The sequence below is a fragment of the Ursus maritimus genome, unplaced genomic scaffold, assembly GCF_017311325.1.
Source record: "Ursus maritimus isolate PB19 unplaced genomic scaffold, ASM1731132v1 scaffold_1, whole genome shotgun sequence".
Taxonomy (NCBI): domain Eukaryota; kingdom Metazoa; phylum Chordata; class Mammalia; order Carnivora; family Ursidae; genus Ursus; species Ursus maritimus.
Window position 1 is genome coordinate 70,261,122 of NW_024423343.1, and position 20,634 is coordinate 70,281,755.

The 20,634-nt window shown below is 44.6% G+C and overlaps 1 protein-coding gene across 1 annotated transcript in view; it reads right to left on the reverse strand.

The window, feature by feature from the left end:
* The window catches only part of PKP4 (plakophilin 4), a 235,408-nt gene that overhangs the window by 12,065 nt on the left and 202,709 nt on the right, over positions 1-20,634 (reverse strand). Inside the window, exons 12-16 of the mRNA XM_040644689.1 lie at positions 13,001-13,184; positions 9,503-9,620; positions 7,815-8,006; positions 7,442-7,615; positions 3,345-3,495 (exon numbers count right to left, since the gene is read on the reverse strand). Of these exons, the coding sequence (XP_040500623.1) occupies positions 3,345-3,495; positions 7,442-7,615; positions 7,815-8,006; positions 9,503-9,620; positions 13,001-13,184 (819 nt within the window). The remainder of the gene's footprint in view (positions 1-3,344; positions 3,496-7,441; positions 7,616-7,814; positions 8,007-9,502; positions 9,621-13,000; positions 13,185-20,634) is intronic.

The window sequence follows — 20,634 nt, forward strand, 5'->3', positions numbered from 1 at the left end:
CATTATAGCAAGCCACTGAAAGAAAATGTAAATCAGTGTATAAAATTGGGTATACCAATCAAGTTGCTTTAGTTGAACTATTTTCATTAACAGTGAAAAATAAAGAATAGTTTTATTCTCAATTTAATTCCTATGCATCAAAAATACCTTAATTTCCTCTTAAAGCTTTTAAAGACTTATCTTTGAGTAAGTTTTAAAACTGGACCACGTAAAGCTGCCACACAATACTTTTCATTAAATCTCTCTGGGTCTTAAAGTGTGAACTGGGTACTATTACACATTTTTATCCAGTTGAAGGTAAATACCAGCTGACCTGACGTCAATAGTGATAAGAACATGTTAGTTTCTTTTAATGACACACAAGTGACATTTGGAATTAAAATGATGGCTACATTATCTGGTAGGAGTGATGCAATGATAATAGAGTTCTTGACAGGACAAGGCTGGGGAGCCCCCTCGCTATTGAAGCACTGCTTTACAGATACTCAGTTTCTCTTACTTCTCTCCAAAACCAAAATGTCTCTAGCTTGTTCAATGTCAATTACCAACTGACGAACTAGAATAATTACACAACACACAGAAGAAATGAACTAAAGCTCAAGTAAATATTTTCTTAGTTTTTTTTTCTATGCTAATAATTGAGTGGATACAAAATAGGGTTTTTATTAAAGCCCTATTTATATACAATGGTAAGCAGTAGAAGACAGGCCCTGACTACATGCTGCATAATTTACAGCGTTTCAAACGGAAGGCTCTGGCTTACTCACAGTGAACGTTGTTGTTAATAGCAGAAAAACAATGTTGACATTATAAGCCAGAAGATAAATGTGGTTTTTAGAACAGATGGAAGTTAGCACTGGTGATTCTGAATACTCACGAACAACCAAAATGTCCATGACACACAATTCGTCATTTTGTTAAGGCACAACTTTAAATTGCCCCCTGAGATTGGGATAAGGCAGCTCACTCTTCCTGCAAGTGAGCCTGCCAGTCCCCTCGGAGCCGGCAGCTCTAGACAGCTGGGTCGGTCCAACTCAGTTTATACGCAGTTACTTCTGCAGAGTGACAAAACTTTGTTTCTTTGTGAAAAACCGCTCTGAAGAGAAAGTTCATTGCTTGTGCTGGTGATGGATATGAGCAGAGAGTAAAGGGGTCCAAGAAAGGGCTGGTTCTTAGGACTGAAGTGCTGAGTGAATTAGAGTTGAATATTGAATCTGGGAGGGGCTCAGACCTCAGGAAAGAAGGGATCTTTATAGAGAAAGAGGAAAGTGATTCATGAAACCAGTGCTCCAGTTGGGTAAAAATATGCTCATAGTTGGAGAGAGAAAATGCTTATGAAAGTTCACAAGTGGGTCAGGACCTTCACAGCAAACACAGGGACGCAATGAGAGAAGGCCAGGACTCTCAGGCACGTTCCTCCTTCCCAGAGGTCTTGGCACTCAGTGGTACCGGCCCCACACCTCTGCACCTCTGTGTCCCCTCCCAGCTGTGGAATGACAGGCCACACGTCATATGTTGTCAATTCTTTATTTTTTAGCATCAGGAATTCCCAAACTATATGTGCTTCTTACAAGAAATTCAAACACTATGGATGTAACAAACATAACTTAAGAAAAAAAAAATCTCCTTAGGGACCTAAAGGATTTCTCTCAAGGAAGTGCGGGAACTAAGAGTTATAATGCATCCTGGCATCAGGCACCAGCTGGACTGTATGCACAGGGTGTGGAAGAAGCTCCTTTTCTCTCCATGGGGGACAATTTGGCTCAAAGGAATGATGTGTTAAGAGCAGGTTAATGAAGGTGATAATTTAAAATAGCAATTCCGCCAGGCACTGTGCAGGAGCGTTTGTGTAAGTTGCCACAGTGAATCCTCTGTAAGGTAAATATTATTGCCCTTGTTCTCTGTCTCTCTTCCTCTCTCCATCTTTGTCTCCCCTCCCTCAGGACAGGCATATTTTAACGAGTTCAATCCCTATTCACTAATCCACCTAATATCCTGTCAGATCGGGGCGCCTGGGTGGCACAGCGGTTAAGCATCTGCCTTCGGCTCAGGGCGTGATCCCGGCGTTATGGGATCGAGCCCCACGTCAGGCTCCTCCGCTAGGAGCCTGCTTCTTCCTCTCCCACTCACCCTGCTTGTGTTCCCTCTCTCGCTGGCTGCCTCTCTCTGTCAAATAAATAAATAAAATCTTAAAAAAAAAAAAAAAAAAAAAAAAAGATCCTGTCAGATCCCTCCCCCCCTCCCGGCCTGTCATCAGCTGTGGGGCTCTGCGTTTTATAAGGAGCTGCTTCATCCTCTTGTTTGATTTGCACAGCAAACCCATGGTAAAGACAGCAGGGTGGTCGGCTCCCTTTCAGAGATAGGGCTGAGAAAGAGTTTTCAAATTTAGATGAAAGAATTCAAGCTGGGTGGGCTCACCACAGGACACCCCAGGTCACAGAGCTAGTGAGAAGCAGATCCAGGGTTTCACTTGAGGTCAACTGGAGAGTCTCTGATCTTTCCTCTACCCTGTACTATATACTCTGAGTGCGGCAGTGGCCTTGGAGGCAAGCCAGCTAAGCCGTCGAGGGTGTCAGACTTGAAGAGGTGCTCAGTGTCAGGTTCATGCGAGTGCCAACCCTACATTTGGCCAGCCGTGAGTGTGGGTGCCTCCTACCATTTTACACCCCTGTGTGCCTCACTTGCTCTAGCCTAGTCCTGACCCTGCCCTGGGGTGGAAATGGCCTTGGGACAGTGGTTTTGCCTTAGCATGAACACTTAAACAAATCTGAGAGGGAAAAGCTACAAACCATTTATGTCATTTCTTTTTTATTTAGAACATGGTAGTGTTGGTAAATTAGCAGATCTCAGCCTCAAAAATCAGAAAGTGAGAATTAGCTTCTTTTGTTGCTCAGGAAATGAACCTCTCTTGGGAAACAGAGATGCCAAATCTATCAAACAGTGTTGTAATGTATAAGTGAAATTGCTACCTTTTTTGAAAATTTTCCGTCCCTGATCAATGTTTAATTGATGAGCCTGCCTCAGGCTGAAAAGGAACGGTCACAAAGGATAGACAGCACAAAGGGTATACAAATATGTCAGGAAACTGTAGGGTAGAACTCGGCTGCTGATCACTTTAAATGTCATATTTTTATAAATCAAAAGAAGAGTTGTTTTTTTTTTTTTTAAAGTAGGCTCCACATACAATGTGGAGCCCAAGGCAGGGCTTGAACTCACGACCCTGAGATCAAGACCTGAGCTGAGATCAAGAGTCAGATGCTTAGATGACTAAACCACCCAGGCACCCCTAGTTTTATATATGTAGCTGCTTTTTCTTTATAACTTACCTTGTCACCAGAACATACCTATGAGCTCCTTGTTGCGAACATCTAGCGCCATATTCCTCAAGGCAGTTGCCACCGAAGAAACGACTCTATCATTATCCATTCTCAGAAGTTCTACAAGGATGGGGAGCCCTTTTTCTTTGCGGACAGCTGCCCGGATGTACGCTGCAAACTAGTGAGTGAAACAAGCCAAGAGTAGTATAAAACACAGTTCAACTCTCAGATGTTACTGTCACCTAAAAAAGATGTTTCCAGAAGATAAACTAATAGATTAAATGTTTTCTTTTCAGTCGGAGATTAAATCTGTGGTGTCTAGTGAAGAAAAAACTACAGTTAGGGATAAAGACAGGGTAGGATGACTGATTTAAAAAGAAATCCTAAAGCCTAAAAATCTCTAACCACCATCTGCCATATATTTTTGTGCAGAAGAGAGAAGGCAGTGATTGCTTTCTGCCTCAGATACATAAACATGATTACGGAAGCATCTTGGGTCTTCTCTGCAATTGGCCCCATGCCAGGTCCAGAGGCTATAATAGGATGGCAGAGACGGTAGTGATTAGCACACATTATAGGAGAACCTGTCTCCAACAGTACATTCTTTTCCTATATGCTCTGCAACAATATTTAGAGTTCAGTAACCTTTCAAAGAGATTGACTGAAAAAAAGCCCTTGCCTCAGAAGAAAAGGAATTCTCCAGAAATACCGAGCATCATAATTCATACAGACTGGTGAAAAAGTATATTTGTGTGCAAAATGCTTTCTTATGCAAGATTAGTTTGCTGGTTCTTTTTTTAATTCAGAGTCAAGAAATTCTTTTGTGGCTATGAGGCAAGTCTGTTCAGCGAGTCAGCATGTGTACCATTTGAATTGGAAATGAACGCTAGCTAAGTCATCAGGGAAATAACCAAAAAAAAAAAAAGTAGCATTTGAAAATTGGGTCTTTAATCTTGTTTTGAGTTTTTATTGACATTTTTTACCAATGCAAACTGTTTTTCAAAATTTAAGAGAATTGAAAAATGTTGCTCGTAAACATCTAATCCTTTCCTGCTGTGGTCAGGACATGTGGACGAAGATCCGCCAACCCTCTGTGTTATTTTGAACATTAAAATATATGATTGACCACCCAGTTTCTTGAATACCAACAGAATAGATTACTTTAATAATTCAAGTAAGAGGAAAAGATGCATTTCAAAGATCCTATTAACATTCTTCATATGAAACAAATACTTGATTTTCTAAATCAAATGAAATCTGTGGGGGTGGAAGGAAATGGAATACATGACTTGCTATAGACTAAAGCACCCAGGCAGCTTCCTCAACTTCTCTCTGAAATCTGCAAGGACAGAGCCAACACCTGTCTCACCTGGAGACCACCTGGCCCAGCCTAGCCCAGAGTGTTTCCGTTCGGGGGCACTAGAGTCATCACCACTCCCAAAACAGCTTCTGACTTGATAACATCTGTGTGTGGCTATGATTATCTTGTTTTCTTAATGAGGACCTAATATTTTGATTATTTTAGATAGTTTTGAAGTGATTTTAATGTAATATTTATATTTTAAATGAACCTGCCATGTAATTTTCATTCACTAAATGACTCGAGAAGTGAAATAAACGCAACTCAAATCACATCTATTTCAATTATTGTCTCTTTTTATTGGCATCAAATGTATCTCTTGGGTCAAAAGAAACTGAATGTGAACATTGGGTCACCAACATAAATATTTATGAATACTTATGCGCCGCCCACTGTCCTAGGTCCTTCACATTTATTATCTCACTCTCACAACCACCTCATGAGGTTGGTATTACCTCCATTTTACAGATGAAGAAATTGAGGATAGAAAGATCCAAAGCCCCTAGCTAGTAAGTGGAAGGGCGAGGATTCAAAACCAAGGGGTCTGGCTCCAAAGCCAGCACTTAGATGCTGAGCTATTAGCACGTTAATTAAGAATAACAATAACAGATAACCATGCTGGCTTAGCACTAGGCCACAAATATCTGTACACATTCATTATAGTAGTTGACTGCATGAAACAAACCACACCTAGTCTGACCAATGCTTTTCACTTTCATGGATAATACAGTGGCCAAAAGATTCTCATTTTGGGAGGTGGTGGTGGAGGAAGTAGCCAAAAACAAGCATTATAATAACTCTACTAAAATACCCTTGTCAGGAAACTCAAAGGCAACCTATGGAATGGGAGAAGATATTTTAAATGATGTATCTGATAAAGGGTCAGTATCCAAAATCTATAAAGAACTTATTGAACTCAACACCCAAAAACAAATAATCCAGTTAAGAATGGGCAGAGGACATGAACAGACATTTTTCCAAAGAAGACATACAAATGGCCAGCAGACACATGAAAAGATGCTTAACCTCACTCATCATCAGGGAAATGCAAATCAAAATCATGATGAGATACCACCTCACACCTGTCAGAATGGCTAAAATTAACAACACAGGAAACAACAGATATTGGTGGGAATGCAAACTGGTGCAGCCGCTCTGGGAAACAGTATGGAGGTGCCTCAAAAAGAAAAAAAGAACTACCCTATGACCCAGCAACTACACTACTAGGTATTTACCCAAAGAACACAAAAACAGTGACTCAAAGGGGCACATGCACCTCGATGTTTATAGCCTAACTATGGAAAGAGTCCAAATGTCCATCGACTGATGAATGGATAAAAAGCTCTGGTGTATATGTATATATCACAATGGAATATTACTCAGCCATAAGAAGGAATGAAATCTTACCATTTGCAATAACGTGGGTGGAGTTAGAGTGTATTATGCTAAGTGAAATAAGTCAGTCAGAGAAAGACAAATACCATATGATTTCAGACATATGTGGAATTTAAGAAACAAAAACAGATGAACATAAGGGAAGGATGAAAAAAGAGAGGGAGGCAAACCATTCGAGACTCTTTAACTATAGAGCTCAAACTGAGGGTTGCTGGAGAGAAAGTAGGGGGATGGGCTAAATGGGTGTTGGGCATTAAGGAGGGCACTTGTTGGGATGAGCCCTGGGTGTTATATGTGAGTGATGAATCACTAAATTCTACTCCCAAAACCAATATTACACTATGTGTTAACTAACTAGAATTTAAATAAAAACTTGAAACAAGAAAAAAAAAATACACTTGTCAGGAAATATTTAGAGTTTGAAAGTATTTCAGAAAAGGATTATCTGGGAAGTTAGTAGATGATGATTAAAAAGTTTTGAGAACCTCTTACAGTGGTAACAGTAGGAAGCCACTTTCAATTTTCATAAAGAAGTCATACACCTTAAGGAGATGTCGTAACTTTTGCCATTCGTATGTTCTGTATAAGCGTCTGAGAGAGGAACAGCAGCCCCTTCCGCTGCAAGCGCCGTCCTGCTCAGCTCTAACTTAGGCCCCTGGCGTGTTCAGCACAGAATCCCAGCCTCTACTTTCCTCTTCTTTGAATTCACCTTCTGCACCGCGGCAGAAGGGACCCAACAGTATCCACATGTGTGTCACCTGTCTGCTTAAACCCTTTTACTGGCCCTTGTGGTTTGCATGTCACGTCCTAGCTACGGATGCTTGGCCGTCAGGCCTATCCACGGTCCAACCCGGGCCATGCCTGCACTGCCCTTGATGCCCCAGCAACCATCCTGCAGTCTCCACCCACCACACTGTCCTTTTCTCACCTCAAGGCCTTTCTTCTCTTGACCCGTTCTCTGGATCATTCCCTCTACAGCCCCAACCTTAGACTTTGCTGGCTTACTTCTGCTCATTTTGAAAGATTCCATTTGGGCAGCACCATCTCTCCAGGAAACCTTCCCTACTTCTTGGCTCCCCTCTTTGCCTTTCTCCTACCTGCCAGACTGGGTTAGAGGTCCTCTTTTAAGACTGCACAACACACATACCCCGTGTTTACCACATATCCTACACTGTACTGACTTGATCTGAACATTTTTCTTGCTGGCCTTCAGTCTGTACAGGGGGGCTGTGTCACATTCATCTTTGAGCCCAGAGCCAACTGCTATCGCCCCCCCCTTTTTGTCCTAACAGCTGTGTCCCTTTCACCTTCACTGTTGGTCTGGCTGCACAGACAGAAAGAAGTGTGGACCCCGGGGAGGATATCATACCTTCCAGTTTCCAGCAGAGAGGTTCTGGAGCGATCCGGCAGAGCCTTCCAAGGTGGCTGGGTTGGAACTTTCTGCTAGAAGAGTCAGATATGGTTTTACCACTGATGGATGCCACAGCATCTCAACCCCTTTGGGGGACTTTGACAGTCCTGGGATAGGACCAACTCCATCCCACTGAAAGACAAAGAGCACACGTGAAATGGAAGCAAATGAACACCATCTCCAATACTTCAAAACATTCCTCTCTGCTGGATTCAGCTATAGTTAGGCAGAAAAACTATATAATGAGAAATTTTCTTTTCTTGCCAAATATGTGATTTCTTACTCCCAGAAAAATGAAACCTTAGAGTTTCATGTCAAATAAAATGCTAACTTGATCCTCTTGGGGTGTTCTCTTTTTCTTTTTCTTTTTCTTCCCCCAGCAGCTTGGCTCCGAGTCCTTGCTGGGAGACTCTTTTCCTAGTAAGTCATCCAGCTCACTCAGCCCCAGCAGCCGGGCCTGTGGGACCTCCAGTTCCAGCCGATAGGACAGGTTCCTCAGGGTGCACACGCAGTTCTCCACAGTCTGAAAACCAACACGGCGGGTAATTAAAACCATCGTAGCGCGTTACTGCAAAACGCTTCTGTGCCGAGCACCAGGGACCTAAGTCAATCAGAATACGAGAGGACCGCTCTTTTACTTTTGGGAACCTGAAATAATCTAGGGAAAGAATTATGATTCTAGATTTTTTGTGGGATACCCGAGTGAGACAGTGCAGAGCCACCCTGACTGCGTCTGCGGATCTGACTTCGTGCTGATTAAAACGTGCAAGGCTCTGGAAGAGAAAACGCCCAGCGTTTCTGCTTCACCGTTGCCGCAGCGGCACAGCCCCACCCAAGTTGCCAGAGCCTCACTCCTCCTTCTTCGCCATGACAAGAGGTGAGAGTCACCCCATCTTTGGGGAAGGCCCTCCCCTCAAGTCCCATCTTTGGCCTTCCCGTCCATCTCCAAACTCTCCCCTCTCTCTGTGGAAAAAGTTCCACGGTCTCTGTGACATTTTGCCTTCTGTACGCGGTCTTTTGCTTCTTACAGTGCGCATCACACCTCCGACCGGGAGGCTGTCACTTCACTGAGAGCGCCGAAAACCAAGCTCGGCTCTTCCCAGGAAGCTCTCCTTCCAACCTGCTTACTCCTCTCAATTTCATCTACAGATCTTTTTGGTTCAACAAGATTCAAATAAAAACCTTGAACTCTTCCCCTACCTTCTCCCTGAGGCTGCCACTCATCCTTCTTTTCTCTCTCAGACCCATGTTTATGACACAAGACTTACTTCCGGCCTCTCCTTATCTAGCCCGTCCTGAAAAGCCAATACCTGGCCTACCTTGGAACTCCTGACACTTTCAGTCCCTCCTTCCTGTGTCTTGCCACCTTCCTCAGCCCCTGCTCCTGGGGCAGATCCTAGATGGTTGTCACAGCTAAAAAATAATAAGTAGAATGCCCTGTGCTAGGGCAAGGATGGGGAAAACAGGAGGGGAACAGAAGGGGCTCCTACTGGGAACAGACTAACCAGCAGGGCAACAGAGGGAGGGGTCAGAGGGTAAGACGGGGGATGTTGAGAAGGGTACCCAAGTGGTGGATGGGGTGTGGGGTGGGGGCTATGGCCTGCACTGGGGCTAGAGAGGTTGGTGGTGCCTCGACCAGGCATGTTTATTCACTAGCTACTCAAATACAGATGGATCGGATTCTAGCCACAGGGGACACAACTGGAGGCAACAGCAGCAGGGGCAATCACAGTGACAATCAGCCCAAGAGAACCACAAGAAAGTTGGGCCCTGCCCCCCTGTGCTTAGTCCTTGGCCACACGGAGTCACTCAGTTTTCATGGTTTTACGGCTCTTTTCTTGAACTGTCATGTCCCTGTTAATTTGTAATTTTTAGAGAGACTCCCCTTCATCTGGAGTGTAGTGTAATGAGTAGGAAAGGCTCAGGAATTCCAGAAAGAATCAGCGGCATGCAAGGAGCAGCGTCGGGCAGCTGCTGTCATCTGCCGTCACGCCCGTCGCGCGGCCGGCCAGCACTGACCTTGCTGTCGTAATCGGAGGTGTTCACACACGTGTGGATCACGTACAGCAGCGAGTCCACCAGCCCCTCGCAGGAGCGCATTTGCTTCCTGGCTTCCTCCCCCGCAGAGCTGAGGTTCCTGAATGGGCAGAGACACATGGGAGCTGCTGAGATGAACAGCTCACTCCTTAGCCACGGAGCCTTACCTACCATCTGAGAGATCGGGCGACAGACAGCGGCCACGTAGATCCGTGAGGAGACATCTTAACATCGTGAGAACTCACAGTAACTAGCCCCTCGTTATCCACCCAGAGAGACGGGAGCAGGCCCATCTGGACTCTGTATTCCTCCTACGACACACCACTTTCTTTTTTTTTTTTTTTTTTTAAAGATTTTATTTATACGACAGAGATAGAGACAGCCAGCGAGGAGGGAACACAAGCAGGGGGAGTGGGAGAGGAAGAAGCAGGCTCATAGCAGAGGAGCCTGACGTGGGGCTCGATCCCATAACGCCGGGATCACGCCCTGAGCCGAAGGCAGACGCTTAACCGCTGTGCCACCCAGGCGCCCCGACACACCACTTTCTAAGCTCCTAAAAATTGTTTTGGGGTCTATCCTCCTCAGTTTCCTCGTACGTAAAAAGGGGAGAATAATATGATCACTTCATAGGGTCGTGTGAGGAAGAGAGGCTCCATATAAAGCAATTCGAAAAGTGCCTGCAATGTCTGTTAGCCATGGTTGTTATTTCTAGACATGCTCTGCTTCCCCTGTTGGGCCACCAGGGCTGGCAGTCCCCTGCACCTATTATGTTCTGCCTATAATAGGTGGTCACAAATGCTTCCTGAATTTATAGAAGAAATGTCATTTCTTGTATAACCATTCAAATTAAATATGGACATTTACTTACGTTATAATTTTTCCAAATATAAAAACCCTGAAAATTGGTTTTAGTCTTATCCATTTTAAAACTTTCTTCTTTTTAAAGATTTTATTTTTAAATAATCTCTACACCCAATGTAGGGCTTGAACTCCCAATCCTGAGATCCAGAGTAGCATGCTCAACCGACTGAGCCAGCCAGGTGCCTCCATATTGAAATTTTCTATATCAGTTTGCCTTCATGAATTGATACTAAATTTTAAGGATTATTTTATGTCTTATTAACAAGGGTTCTAGGCTAACTCTGAGATTTTGCAAAAACTTAGGCCAAATAAGTGGGATTTGGAATGATTTTTCTTTATTTTTCTGGGGCCAGAGAGACAGTGTCACCCATGGTCCCTCCTCTGCTCTTATCTTGCGTCGCTTCTCAGCAGCACCCAACAGTTGCCATCTTCCATTCCTTTACAATCCCCCAGGACCCTTCACTTCTTTGGTTTTCCTCCTATCTTGCTGCCTTTTCTTCTCAGTCTCTTTTGCTGGTGGGTCCCTCTGGAGTGCCCAGGACTACTCTGGTCCCTTCTTGTCTTTATCTTTATATTCTTATGGGTGGTCTCCTTCTGTTGCTTGGCTTTAATACAACCTATGGGCCCACGCATGACTCCCAAACATCTACCTTTAGGCTGACCCCTCGATAAAACCCCAGGCTCCTTTATCCAACTGCTTTCCTGGTATTACTACATGGATAGCTAATGAGACATCTCAAAGTGGACACGGTCAAAACTCTCAACTGCTCATCCCTCCACCTTTTCTTCTTTCTGTGCTCCCAAGTGATTCACCCAGGCAAAGACTTACGTATTAGCTCTCCCTCCACAAAAATACCCCCTATCTCCTACCTCGCACCAGCACCTGGGCTAGGCCACTGTCGTGATCTCGCTGGATTGCTGTAATAGCCTCGGGCTCCTATCTCTACTCTTGCCCTTGTTCAGTCTTCACACTAAAGCCAGGATCCAGTCCTACTACTCCCGAGATTAAAGCCCTCTGACGGTTTCCCAAGGCACTTGGAATAAACTATAAACTCCTTCCTCTGACTTCAAAAATCCTACATAATCTGGTACCACTCTGTGCCTCGCCCATTAAGCTCCAGCCATAAGCCCATTTTTGCCCCAGAGCCATTACGCTACTTGTTCCCTTTGCTAAAACAAGGAGTCCTCCTGACCCCACCCCACCCTCAAATAAGCAGCTCCTGGTGGTTGGACTTCACTTTCACTTCCTGTGAGGGGCCACGTGACCATCAAAATCATCTCCTCATAACTTACATCATCATGGCACATACTGTTATTTTCTTATTTGTTTTCCTCAAAAGAATATGGTTCTCTCAGAGCAGGGACCTGTCTTGTTCATCATTGATCTCCCGCAGAGGGCATGCACCAAACATGCTTATAGCCCTGAACCACTGGGGGAGCCGGACTGGTGTGTCCTGTCTCTGGGAAGCCTGGCAGGCTGGCCGAGGAGCCATCACAGCCTCCCTGGATCCAGGAGCACAGAAAGGATGAGACGCTCCTTCCACAGATCATCAGGAGGTGATACAATCTGCCCTCTGATGCACGCGTCTGAGTTAGGGAGCTGGCCTGTTTCCCAGGATCCTGACTCTTATCATCCGCCCACAGCAAGGGGGCTGACAGTCACTTGTCCTAACAGTGCCGCCTCCAAGCAGCAGCCCAGGCTCCCTCCCCATCTTTCGACTTGTTACACAGATGCTGGGATGTGTGGCTTAAACGTTAGATAGCACCCACTGTGTGTCAGCCACTCACTGAGCACTTTATATGAGCTCATTCTTCACGACTGTGAGATGGTTTTGTTACCCCTATTCTCAGGGTGAGGAAACTGAGGCTCCGAATGGGGCAGGAAGCCAGGCTATCTCTCAGTGTCACTGTGCCACTCTGCCCCAAGGCTTCCGTTTCAAGTTCCCAGAGCACTGTACACTTGGGACACTGGGTGGAAACTGAACTGATGAGTATTAAAGGCAAAAGTAAGCACTCCTGTCCACACTTAAAGGAGCCTGTATGAATTTCATATGCTACAGATAATGACTGAAAATAGTATTTGGGCTCATTTTCATTTATTTATAAAACTCTCCTGTCCACACTTCAAGGAGCATGTGTGAATTTCATATGCTACAGATAATGACTTAAAATAGTATTTGGGCTCATTTTCATTTATTTATAAAACTCAAACCCAACAACTGTTTAAACCACACACCTTTTTTGCACCTTTTAAAAGCAAGAAGGTTTTTACCATCACATTTTGAATTTAAACAAAAACCAGGCTGCAAACACATTAGCAGTCAGGATGTAATAACCAGAAAAATGTTGTTAAAGTAGAAAACACTGGAATTTTGGCAGTAATTTCAGACTGAAAGGGCCCTTTTTACTAATCCACAGAAGAGTCATTTATCAGATAATGTCTTTCAGGCCACTAGTCCGTGCTCATGGTATTTTCCTCACAGGATAAGAGTCCAGTGGCCTAAATTTTGAAACAAACTTGGAAATGTAGGTAAATGTTTATAAAGTGAAGTAAATCCTTCTAAAATCAACTTACCCTTATTTAATCAAAGAATTAATTGGAAAGAAAAAAGAATTTACCTCAGGCAACCTGTCGTATTACGTAGAACGAGTGATGTCTGAAATTTAATTTTATGATCATCATCAAAAGAAGAGTTATTCCACCCAGAATGTGGAACGATCACAGTGTTTGTTAAGGTTGAGAGAGCATCTCGAATGATTGTCATCTTTACAGCATCACATGAAGATAAATTCCAAAGAACTCCTAAAAAATGAGATTTAAAAAAATCAAACCATCAACTAGAGATCCTGCAGGTTTAGGAATAAAACATAGCAGCCCCAAGTGATGTGAACTCGGTCTGTTCCAAATCTAATCTATGGCCTGAATTTGCAACCAGGCAGGGGATGGACCTCTAATAAATGCTGAGCGAACACATGTGAGCGTCTGGCAGCGTATTACACAGCTCTGGCAGTCCTCCTCTGAAGTTTTACAGCCTACGCATCTACCAGACAGGATGACTGAGGCTTCTGCAAAGCAAATTAGAGCTACTCTTGGAGGGGAAGGGGCACGATCCAACCAAGGGTCATGAGTATGACGCATCTGTGACTGTCGTAAAGCTGTCATTCAACGCATCATCCCTTACGTTCAGGGTTCTGTGTGACAAACCGATTTTACAATTTAGTACTTGGAAACAATTTCTCTTTCTCAAAAGGTTGACACGTTTCTCTGTATCATGCTTCCTTTTCTACTGGGAAGCTCAAGCTTAAATACGCTTGCAGCGACGTACCTAAGACGGTGGTTACGTCTGCTCGTCTCCCTCATTCAGACGAGGTCTAAACATCTTTATTTCCACATTAAGAGTTGTATTACCAGGTGCAAGTTACTGCCGTGCCTTTTTGGATGTAGGTGAGACTAACAACACGTTAAGTCCCTCATATTGTAATTCACATCAGGATTGCTGGGACGACAGACCTTGAAGGTAGCTTATTAGGGCGGTATTTAAATTGTAAGCATATTAGAGTGTCTTCTTTTCTGTGTCAACTATGAAGTGGGTTAAATGATTGTTACAGCACACATACTTGCTAAGAATTACTCTTTTAGAAGTTAGAGCAAATTCAAGATTGAACCTACTCTATGTCATTTGCACATCCCTGCATTTCCCCGAGTCAGAGGAAAGGAGGGCGAGGAGAGGCGGCGCAGCTGGTACTGAGGTCCCGCAGAGCCCTGCACTCCTGATGCCGCCTTGACAAGACGCTCAAAAGCCTGTACAGCGCTTGTACAATTATCAACACACAAAACGCTTGAGGCCCTGGGGAGGGGAAGGAGTTGGCAAGATCTGCCCACTTCCGTGGGAGCGTGCGAGGCTTGTGAACGTGACTGATCGAGAGTGTGGGGAGGACGGCTGCTCCAGTGCCCGGTAGCAGCAAACTGTCCGCCCAGCCTTCTCGGGGCCTGGAGAAACTGCAGGGACCTTTACAAAGGAGCGAGGCGTGAGAGAGCTGACAGGAGCTTTTCCTTCTGGAGGAAGCAGTACAAGCACAGGGCCTGAGCTGCAGATAGCAAACTGATACTCTGACCGAGCCCAGAGAGGACGGCCCCTTCCCTGCACATCACCCTGACCTATCCACGCTGCACAGGGAGTGGCCGGTGATGGAGGCTGATGCTTGGGCTCTGGCCTGCTCCACCCGGTGCCTGGCTCCTCTCCTCCTTCACTTGCCTTTGACTTCTGGACCTGGCTGGATGGGCTTACCCTTGTTTCCCAAGGACTTTCGCCCTTTCTCTGCTCCCACCCTTCGGGGTGGGTTAGCTCACCATCACCAAAGGACCTCAGTCTCAGCAGTGGTTCATCTAGTTAGGCCCCAAATGGGAGTGAGGTTTAGACAGTTTGGAATCAGGAAAAGGATGGACCTTGCTTTGTCTCTGAAGGCTTGTTCTGTCCACCATGACAGACGTCTGCTTATATAATTATCATGCGGCAAACAACAGATGCATTCTAGCTGAGAATGCAGCACACACTGGGGCGCTTATGGAATGAACTTCAGTTCCTCAGATAGAGCTATTTTCCCATGGATTCTGATAGAATTGGCCGTCAGTTTCTAAATCAAATGGTTTTAATCCAGGGAGGTTTTAATCTAGGGAGGTGGTACTACCTGTTTCCTGGAGGTTTCGCTGGACTCTCTCAGTGCAGCCACGTGAGGTGTGGCGGGAGGAGGACTAGATCCCCACCCCAGTTCACCCAGAGTGGCTCCGTACTTATCTGTTCTCAGTACTGGGCTACACTGTATGTTTCTGTTTGAAACAAGGGTTTCATGTCTGAAAGACATTTGAAAAGCATTGTTTCAGGGAAAAGGTATCAGAGAACTCAAGACCAAGGGAGGGACCTGGGAGGTAAGGATGAAAAACAAGTCCCTGGAGGTTTATCCTGACCCAAAGACGGGGAAGGGAAAGAAGATGGAAGAAAGAGTGGGTTGAGACATAGAAGGGTGGGTGATAAAGGCTGCCATGCGTGGGGCTTTAGCACTCTTGGTAATGAGGACAGCCGTACTGGACCAGGGTACTGCAGGGGCCTGCGGGGCTCGAGCCAGCCGCAGGGCAGCATGCAGCCCCGACATTGTCGGTGGGGAGGGTCATCGCCTAACCTCCCCTGACAATTTGATAACATGTTTTCAAATCCCTCACTCCACAGAATTCAACACATGGGGGAGGGCTGCATTTTCTCATATGCTTCATTGTACTTCACAGAATAAATGTATAAAAGTTAACTGTAAGGCAAGGCTTATGGAAAGAAAAGCCTATTACATTACAGGCTATAGGTATAAAATAGATATACAGCTACAGAAAATGATACAGTGTGAGTCACAGACTTCAGGTGAAAACATGACTAAGAAGAGGGGTGGGTCTTTAGCACAACGAATCTAGGAGTTGATGCCTAGAAGTTCTCTGATCATTGGCAGAAAATCTTGTTTCTCGTGGTTCCTGCCTCCACTCTTGGCTCCTGCTAAGACCTACTTCTACGAAGAGGATATTTCCCATATTTGTGGATTTCCCTGATTTTCTGTGCAGGTACCAGAATTTTGTCCTGCTCTTTCGTTATCAGGCATTTAGAATGACCAGTGGAGTTATATGTCATTCTGTTGTTTACTATTACCTACGTGGGACTGAACAGCATGAATCAGTATAAACTACAGTAACACGACCATTTCCTGTGGTTTTACTCTGTGCCAGGCATTGTGTGCTTTACACATAGAGCCAAGCTGCACAAAATGAATTAGCCTCCCATTTATTTTGTAGGACTGAAATTCCACATGTTGATTTTTTAAAGGATGAGTACTTGTATTTCTAAACTTAATTTTAATTTCACTTAGGCAAGTATAATGAGGAACAAATACTCTACCATGATCCATTCTTCTACAAGTCTTGTTACACATATGCAGAGCACATACAGGTGCTCAAAAATATTTACTGATGGACCCAATTTAATAGCATGTGTTTATTTTTCGATTTCCCTTTTATTTCCTTTCTGTCAGACTTAGCTCATAATTATTACCTGCCTTTCTTAAGCTGAGTATTCAGGAGTGTCTTTTAGGTTTGTAACTACAGGGAGAGGTCAGAACAATGTCCTGGATCTTTAAAGGAATTTGCCAGCATAGTTTTGCTCACCTTTCATATGAAGACTAAAAGAGATGGTTATTGAAACCACCAACATATTAGCTCTGAGGATAGGAGAATCCCATTTCTGTTACATCTCTAGAACCAGAAGTTAAGAGTTACAGCAGCGCGCCAGAATCCTAACCCCTCAAAACGGCAAAATAGAGAAGATCGGTGTTACACGATTATAAAATGTTAAATTGTTTGAAAATATGTAACCCTTCAGTACACAAGGTGACTGTTATCTTTTGGTCAGTTGAGATGACTTATTGATCATAAAACCAGCCTACTATATAAAAGTCTACTACGGGCTTTCTATAACCTCAAAAAATGTTCAAAATTATTCTTGACCAGAAAAAAAGGGAAGATTCTATTTTGCCAAGTCTGTAGCATTCAGAGGACCCATACCAAGGCAGCTTTATCATCTTGCACTGAGTTACATTATCCCTCTAATCCTGCACGGTACATTGTTACACAGAGAGATACAGCACTGGGTGTGGATTTCAACTAGCCACTTTGAATATCACAGACATTGATTTTTTTCTTCCCCACTTTCTGTTTCAAAAACAAGGTTATGGAAAGCCTAAACAACCAGTTCTGATCAACCAATACTGGATGAAGAAGGTTCAAATTAAACTTAAAAGCCTTAGCTATGGAATGATAATTTGGCTTATTTATTCCAAGTAAAAAGCACCATTCTTAAGACGAGCTAATAATACCTGTGTGTACTCCACCCCACTGAAGTGGTACTAAAACGATGTTCTCCCCACTTGGTCTGTCTAGGCCTCATTTACTGGGTCAAAAGAATGCTGCTAGAGCAGTAAGTAATGAACAGTAAATACACCGACTCCCAGATGTACCAAGACTGTTGAGAAAACAGAAAGCCATAGGATTACATCCTCATCAACATGACAAACCTCGAGCTCTGAGGTCCTCATGCAAAGTTTGCTTCGAAAAGATTTATCAGCATACTCCATGGTTTCTAAAGAGGAAGTTAACAATAAACTATAATTTGGTTTAGGAAGCTTGAGGTTTTTCTTTAATTTAAGGCAATTAGCTATTTGTTGGGAGAGCTAGGAATATACACATATAAACTAATTTAGAAAATATCAGAGAATTTCATGCATATTATTGTAGAAAAAGCTGCTGCTTCTCTACCGCAGGAAAAAGTTCATGCAATTATGAGTAACCAATAATCGCAATGAAATACTCCCATGAAAGATGAAAGTTCATTTTCCCCACAAAGAATGAATAAAGTAATTAAAATACCATTTCACATAAATCCTACACTGCAAAATTTTGAAAGAGCTCGTATTTAAAAGTAGCTTTATAGCTATTCTAACAACCAACTGATAATTTTATAGTCAAATTAGAAACTGATTTTACTGATTAATTAAAATAATAGCACTATTTGAAAAATGAATTTCTTAACGGACATTAAAAACCAACCAAACAACATTTGGAAAATATTATTTCTCTGGTAGCTGAAATATGTAACAGCTTACATAATTGTTTTTCTTTCTGATACGAAAGAAATCTAAAAGCATTAATTTTTACATAGCCGTCAATTTATGCCCAGTTTCCTAATTATAAAAAAGCCCCACAAATGCTTGTGGACATTGCGAAAAGAAAAATAAAACAGCCAAAAGAACAAAGCACGCTTTAAACAGCCCTGCCGGACATGTTCCTGCATTTCCTTCTTCGAGAGCCTTATTCTCGGTGTCTGTGCTTGATGTTCTGTCAGTCCTGCTTTTTACAAGATGTCCATGAGCTAAACAGAACTACGCAAGCCTTAGGGGCGGGAGAGTATTGTATCAGAGAACAGAGGATGAGTCCCTACCGTTCCGGCACAGAGCGAGCGTCAGGACAGGTCACTCTCATGCCTCCGCTTCAGCTCTGATACGTGTGCTCAGCACCCCCCCTGCCCCCAAATCTGTGTGCTCCCTGGAACACGCTGGTGTTGGGATACCCACCCTGCAAGAATTCTTGATAAGTCGGGATACAAATATTAGGCTAATAGTGAAAATATAAAACATCAAGCCTTCAGACTGCATATGAAGGTCAGAGTGTGTGTGCCTCTTGTAAAATCAGTCTGTGGGTAACAAGGCAGGAGTAGGGGCTCTGAAGCTGGGGCCACCGCCTGCTCCGAGCGCATGCCTCCATTACTATCCCCCTAGATAATCTTTGGCTGAAACAATCATGATCCAGCAAATACACCTCTCCATTTCTTCTCATTGATGCTGTCCCTGAAGCTCTCCCCTAACCCCTGTAGGGTTTTTATAAACCTCTGAGGCTTTCTGTTGGGAAGACAGTAATGTCATGACTCTATGGCTACTACATCTGGTCACAATATGGCCACCTACGTCCCTGTCCACGAGAGCCATGCAGCTCAGGCCTCTCAGATACACGTTCACGGAGTAGAGGAGCTATCCAGACGTGGCTAGTCCGAATTGAGCCGAACGCTAGAAGTGTAAAATACATAGTGGAGAATGAAGACTTGGTATGAAAGAAATGAATGTAAAACCTCGTATTAATAATTTTTATATTGCTTATAAATCATTTAGAAGAACTGGGTTAAATAAACTACATTTTAAAAATAAATAATACCTGTTTCTTTTTCCTTTTTCATGTGGCTACTAGGAAGTTCAGAATTACATGTGCCCTACATTATACTTCTATTGGGAAGTGCCGGGAGAGATACTTGTTCACTGCATGCCAGCATCTAAGGGAGACATGGAGGTGAGCCCTCTGCTCTCAGAGGCCTTGCCACAAACAGTTACAGCACAAGGCAGCCGTGACAAAGCACCCGAGTGTCGGAGGACCGGCAAGCACAGCCCGCATGTCATTTGTGCCAGGCACCCACACCCATCATCACGCCAAGCAACAGGTACTTGTTTATCACTGGGGAAGCTGGTACCGGGAGGGGTGACTTGCCTGGGGCCACAGAACCGGAAGGAAACAAGTCAATCTTACCCCAGAGCTCAGTCACTCCCAACAACATGCTGCTTCTCCCTGGATGTTTTTCTACACGTAGGAACCGTCTGGTAGGATTGGGGACCACCACATTCTAAGCTGAAGTGTGAAGGGCAGAAGCTGGGGAGAAGCACTGGGGTGGGGGAAATCCTTCCAGGTGGGCTACAGCCTTCGGCTGGCCTAGAAGGGAAGGACAGGGGCTGCAGACGTGAACTGCCAAGTGGGGAAGTGTGGAAGGCAGGGACAAGTGTGATCCCAGGGATGACCAGGGGGGCGGGGGGGCTCATGGACCAGGAGGGGCAGAGCCCATGTCCCAGGGAGTCGTTTAGGGGGAATGTGATGAGGACCTGAGGAGTGAGGACGAGATGGGAAGGCAGAGAGGAAGGGCGAGTGCTTGTGCCGAGAGTTTGGAGCCTGACGCAAGGTGAGGGTAGCCTCCAAGCTGAGCCCCCGCCTGGCATCTGTGCGAGGATCTGGAGCTGTAACAGGAAGGAGGAAATCAAGGGGCAGCAGGAAAAGAGCAGTACAGTGAAGAATGCCTACCATTTGTGGCTTCAGGCAAATCACTCAAGCTTCCACCAGGACTGGAATGCTGTGAACAAATTATGAAACAGGAATAGAACTGATCTAATGGGAAAGCAATTATTACGGGAGTAGGGCAGAAGTACTGGCTTCAGTCATAGAAAAGCCTTTCTTTCTCCAGCTATAATGCTGAGGAAACAACACTCAAAGCAGTGTACAATCGCTCTTGGGGTTCCTCAGATGCTCCCATCTCAGCAGGGGCTGGTTGAACCGTGTGCAGTGACTCCCGGTAGAACGTGCCATCGTGGATTCTCACGGTTTCCTTCTTCCTGCCGCCAGACTAGGCCTGCTTGCTGCCCTCCCTGCAGGCCGGCACAGCTGGCGACTTAGGTGATGGGCAGTCCAGCTGCCCCAGGGCTGGGTCCCACAGGGAGGCCTGGCCCAGCCAGCTGGGGGGGCCTGGCCTTGCTCGCTGGCCCCCTTCCTGTGGTTTCCTGCACACAGCTCATGCATACTCCCTGTCAGCCATGGAAAAGTTCCCTCGGGCCCAGCTATGAGCGCAGTGGTCACC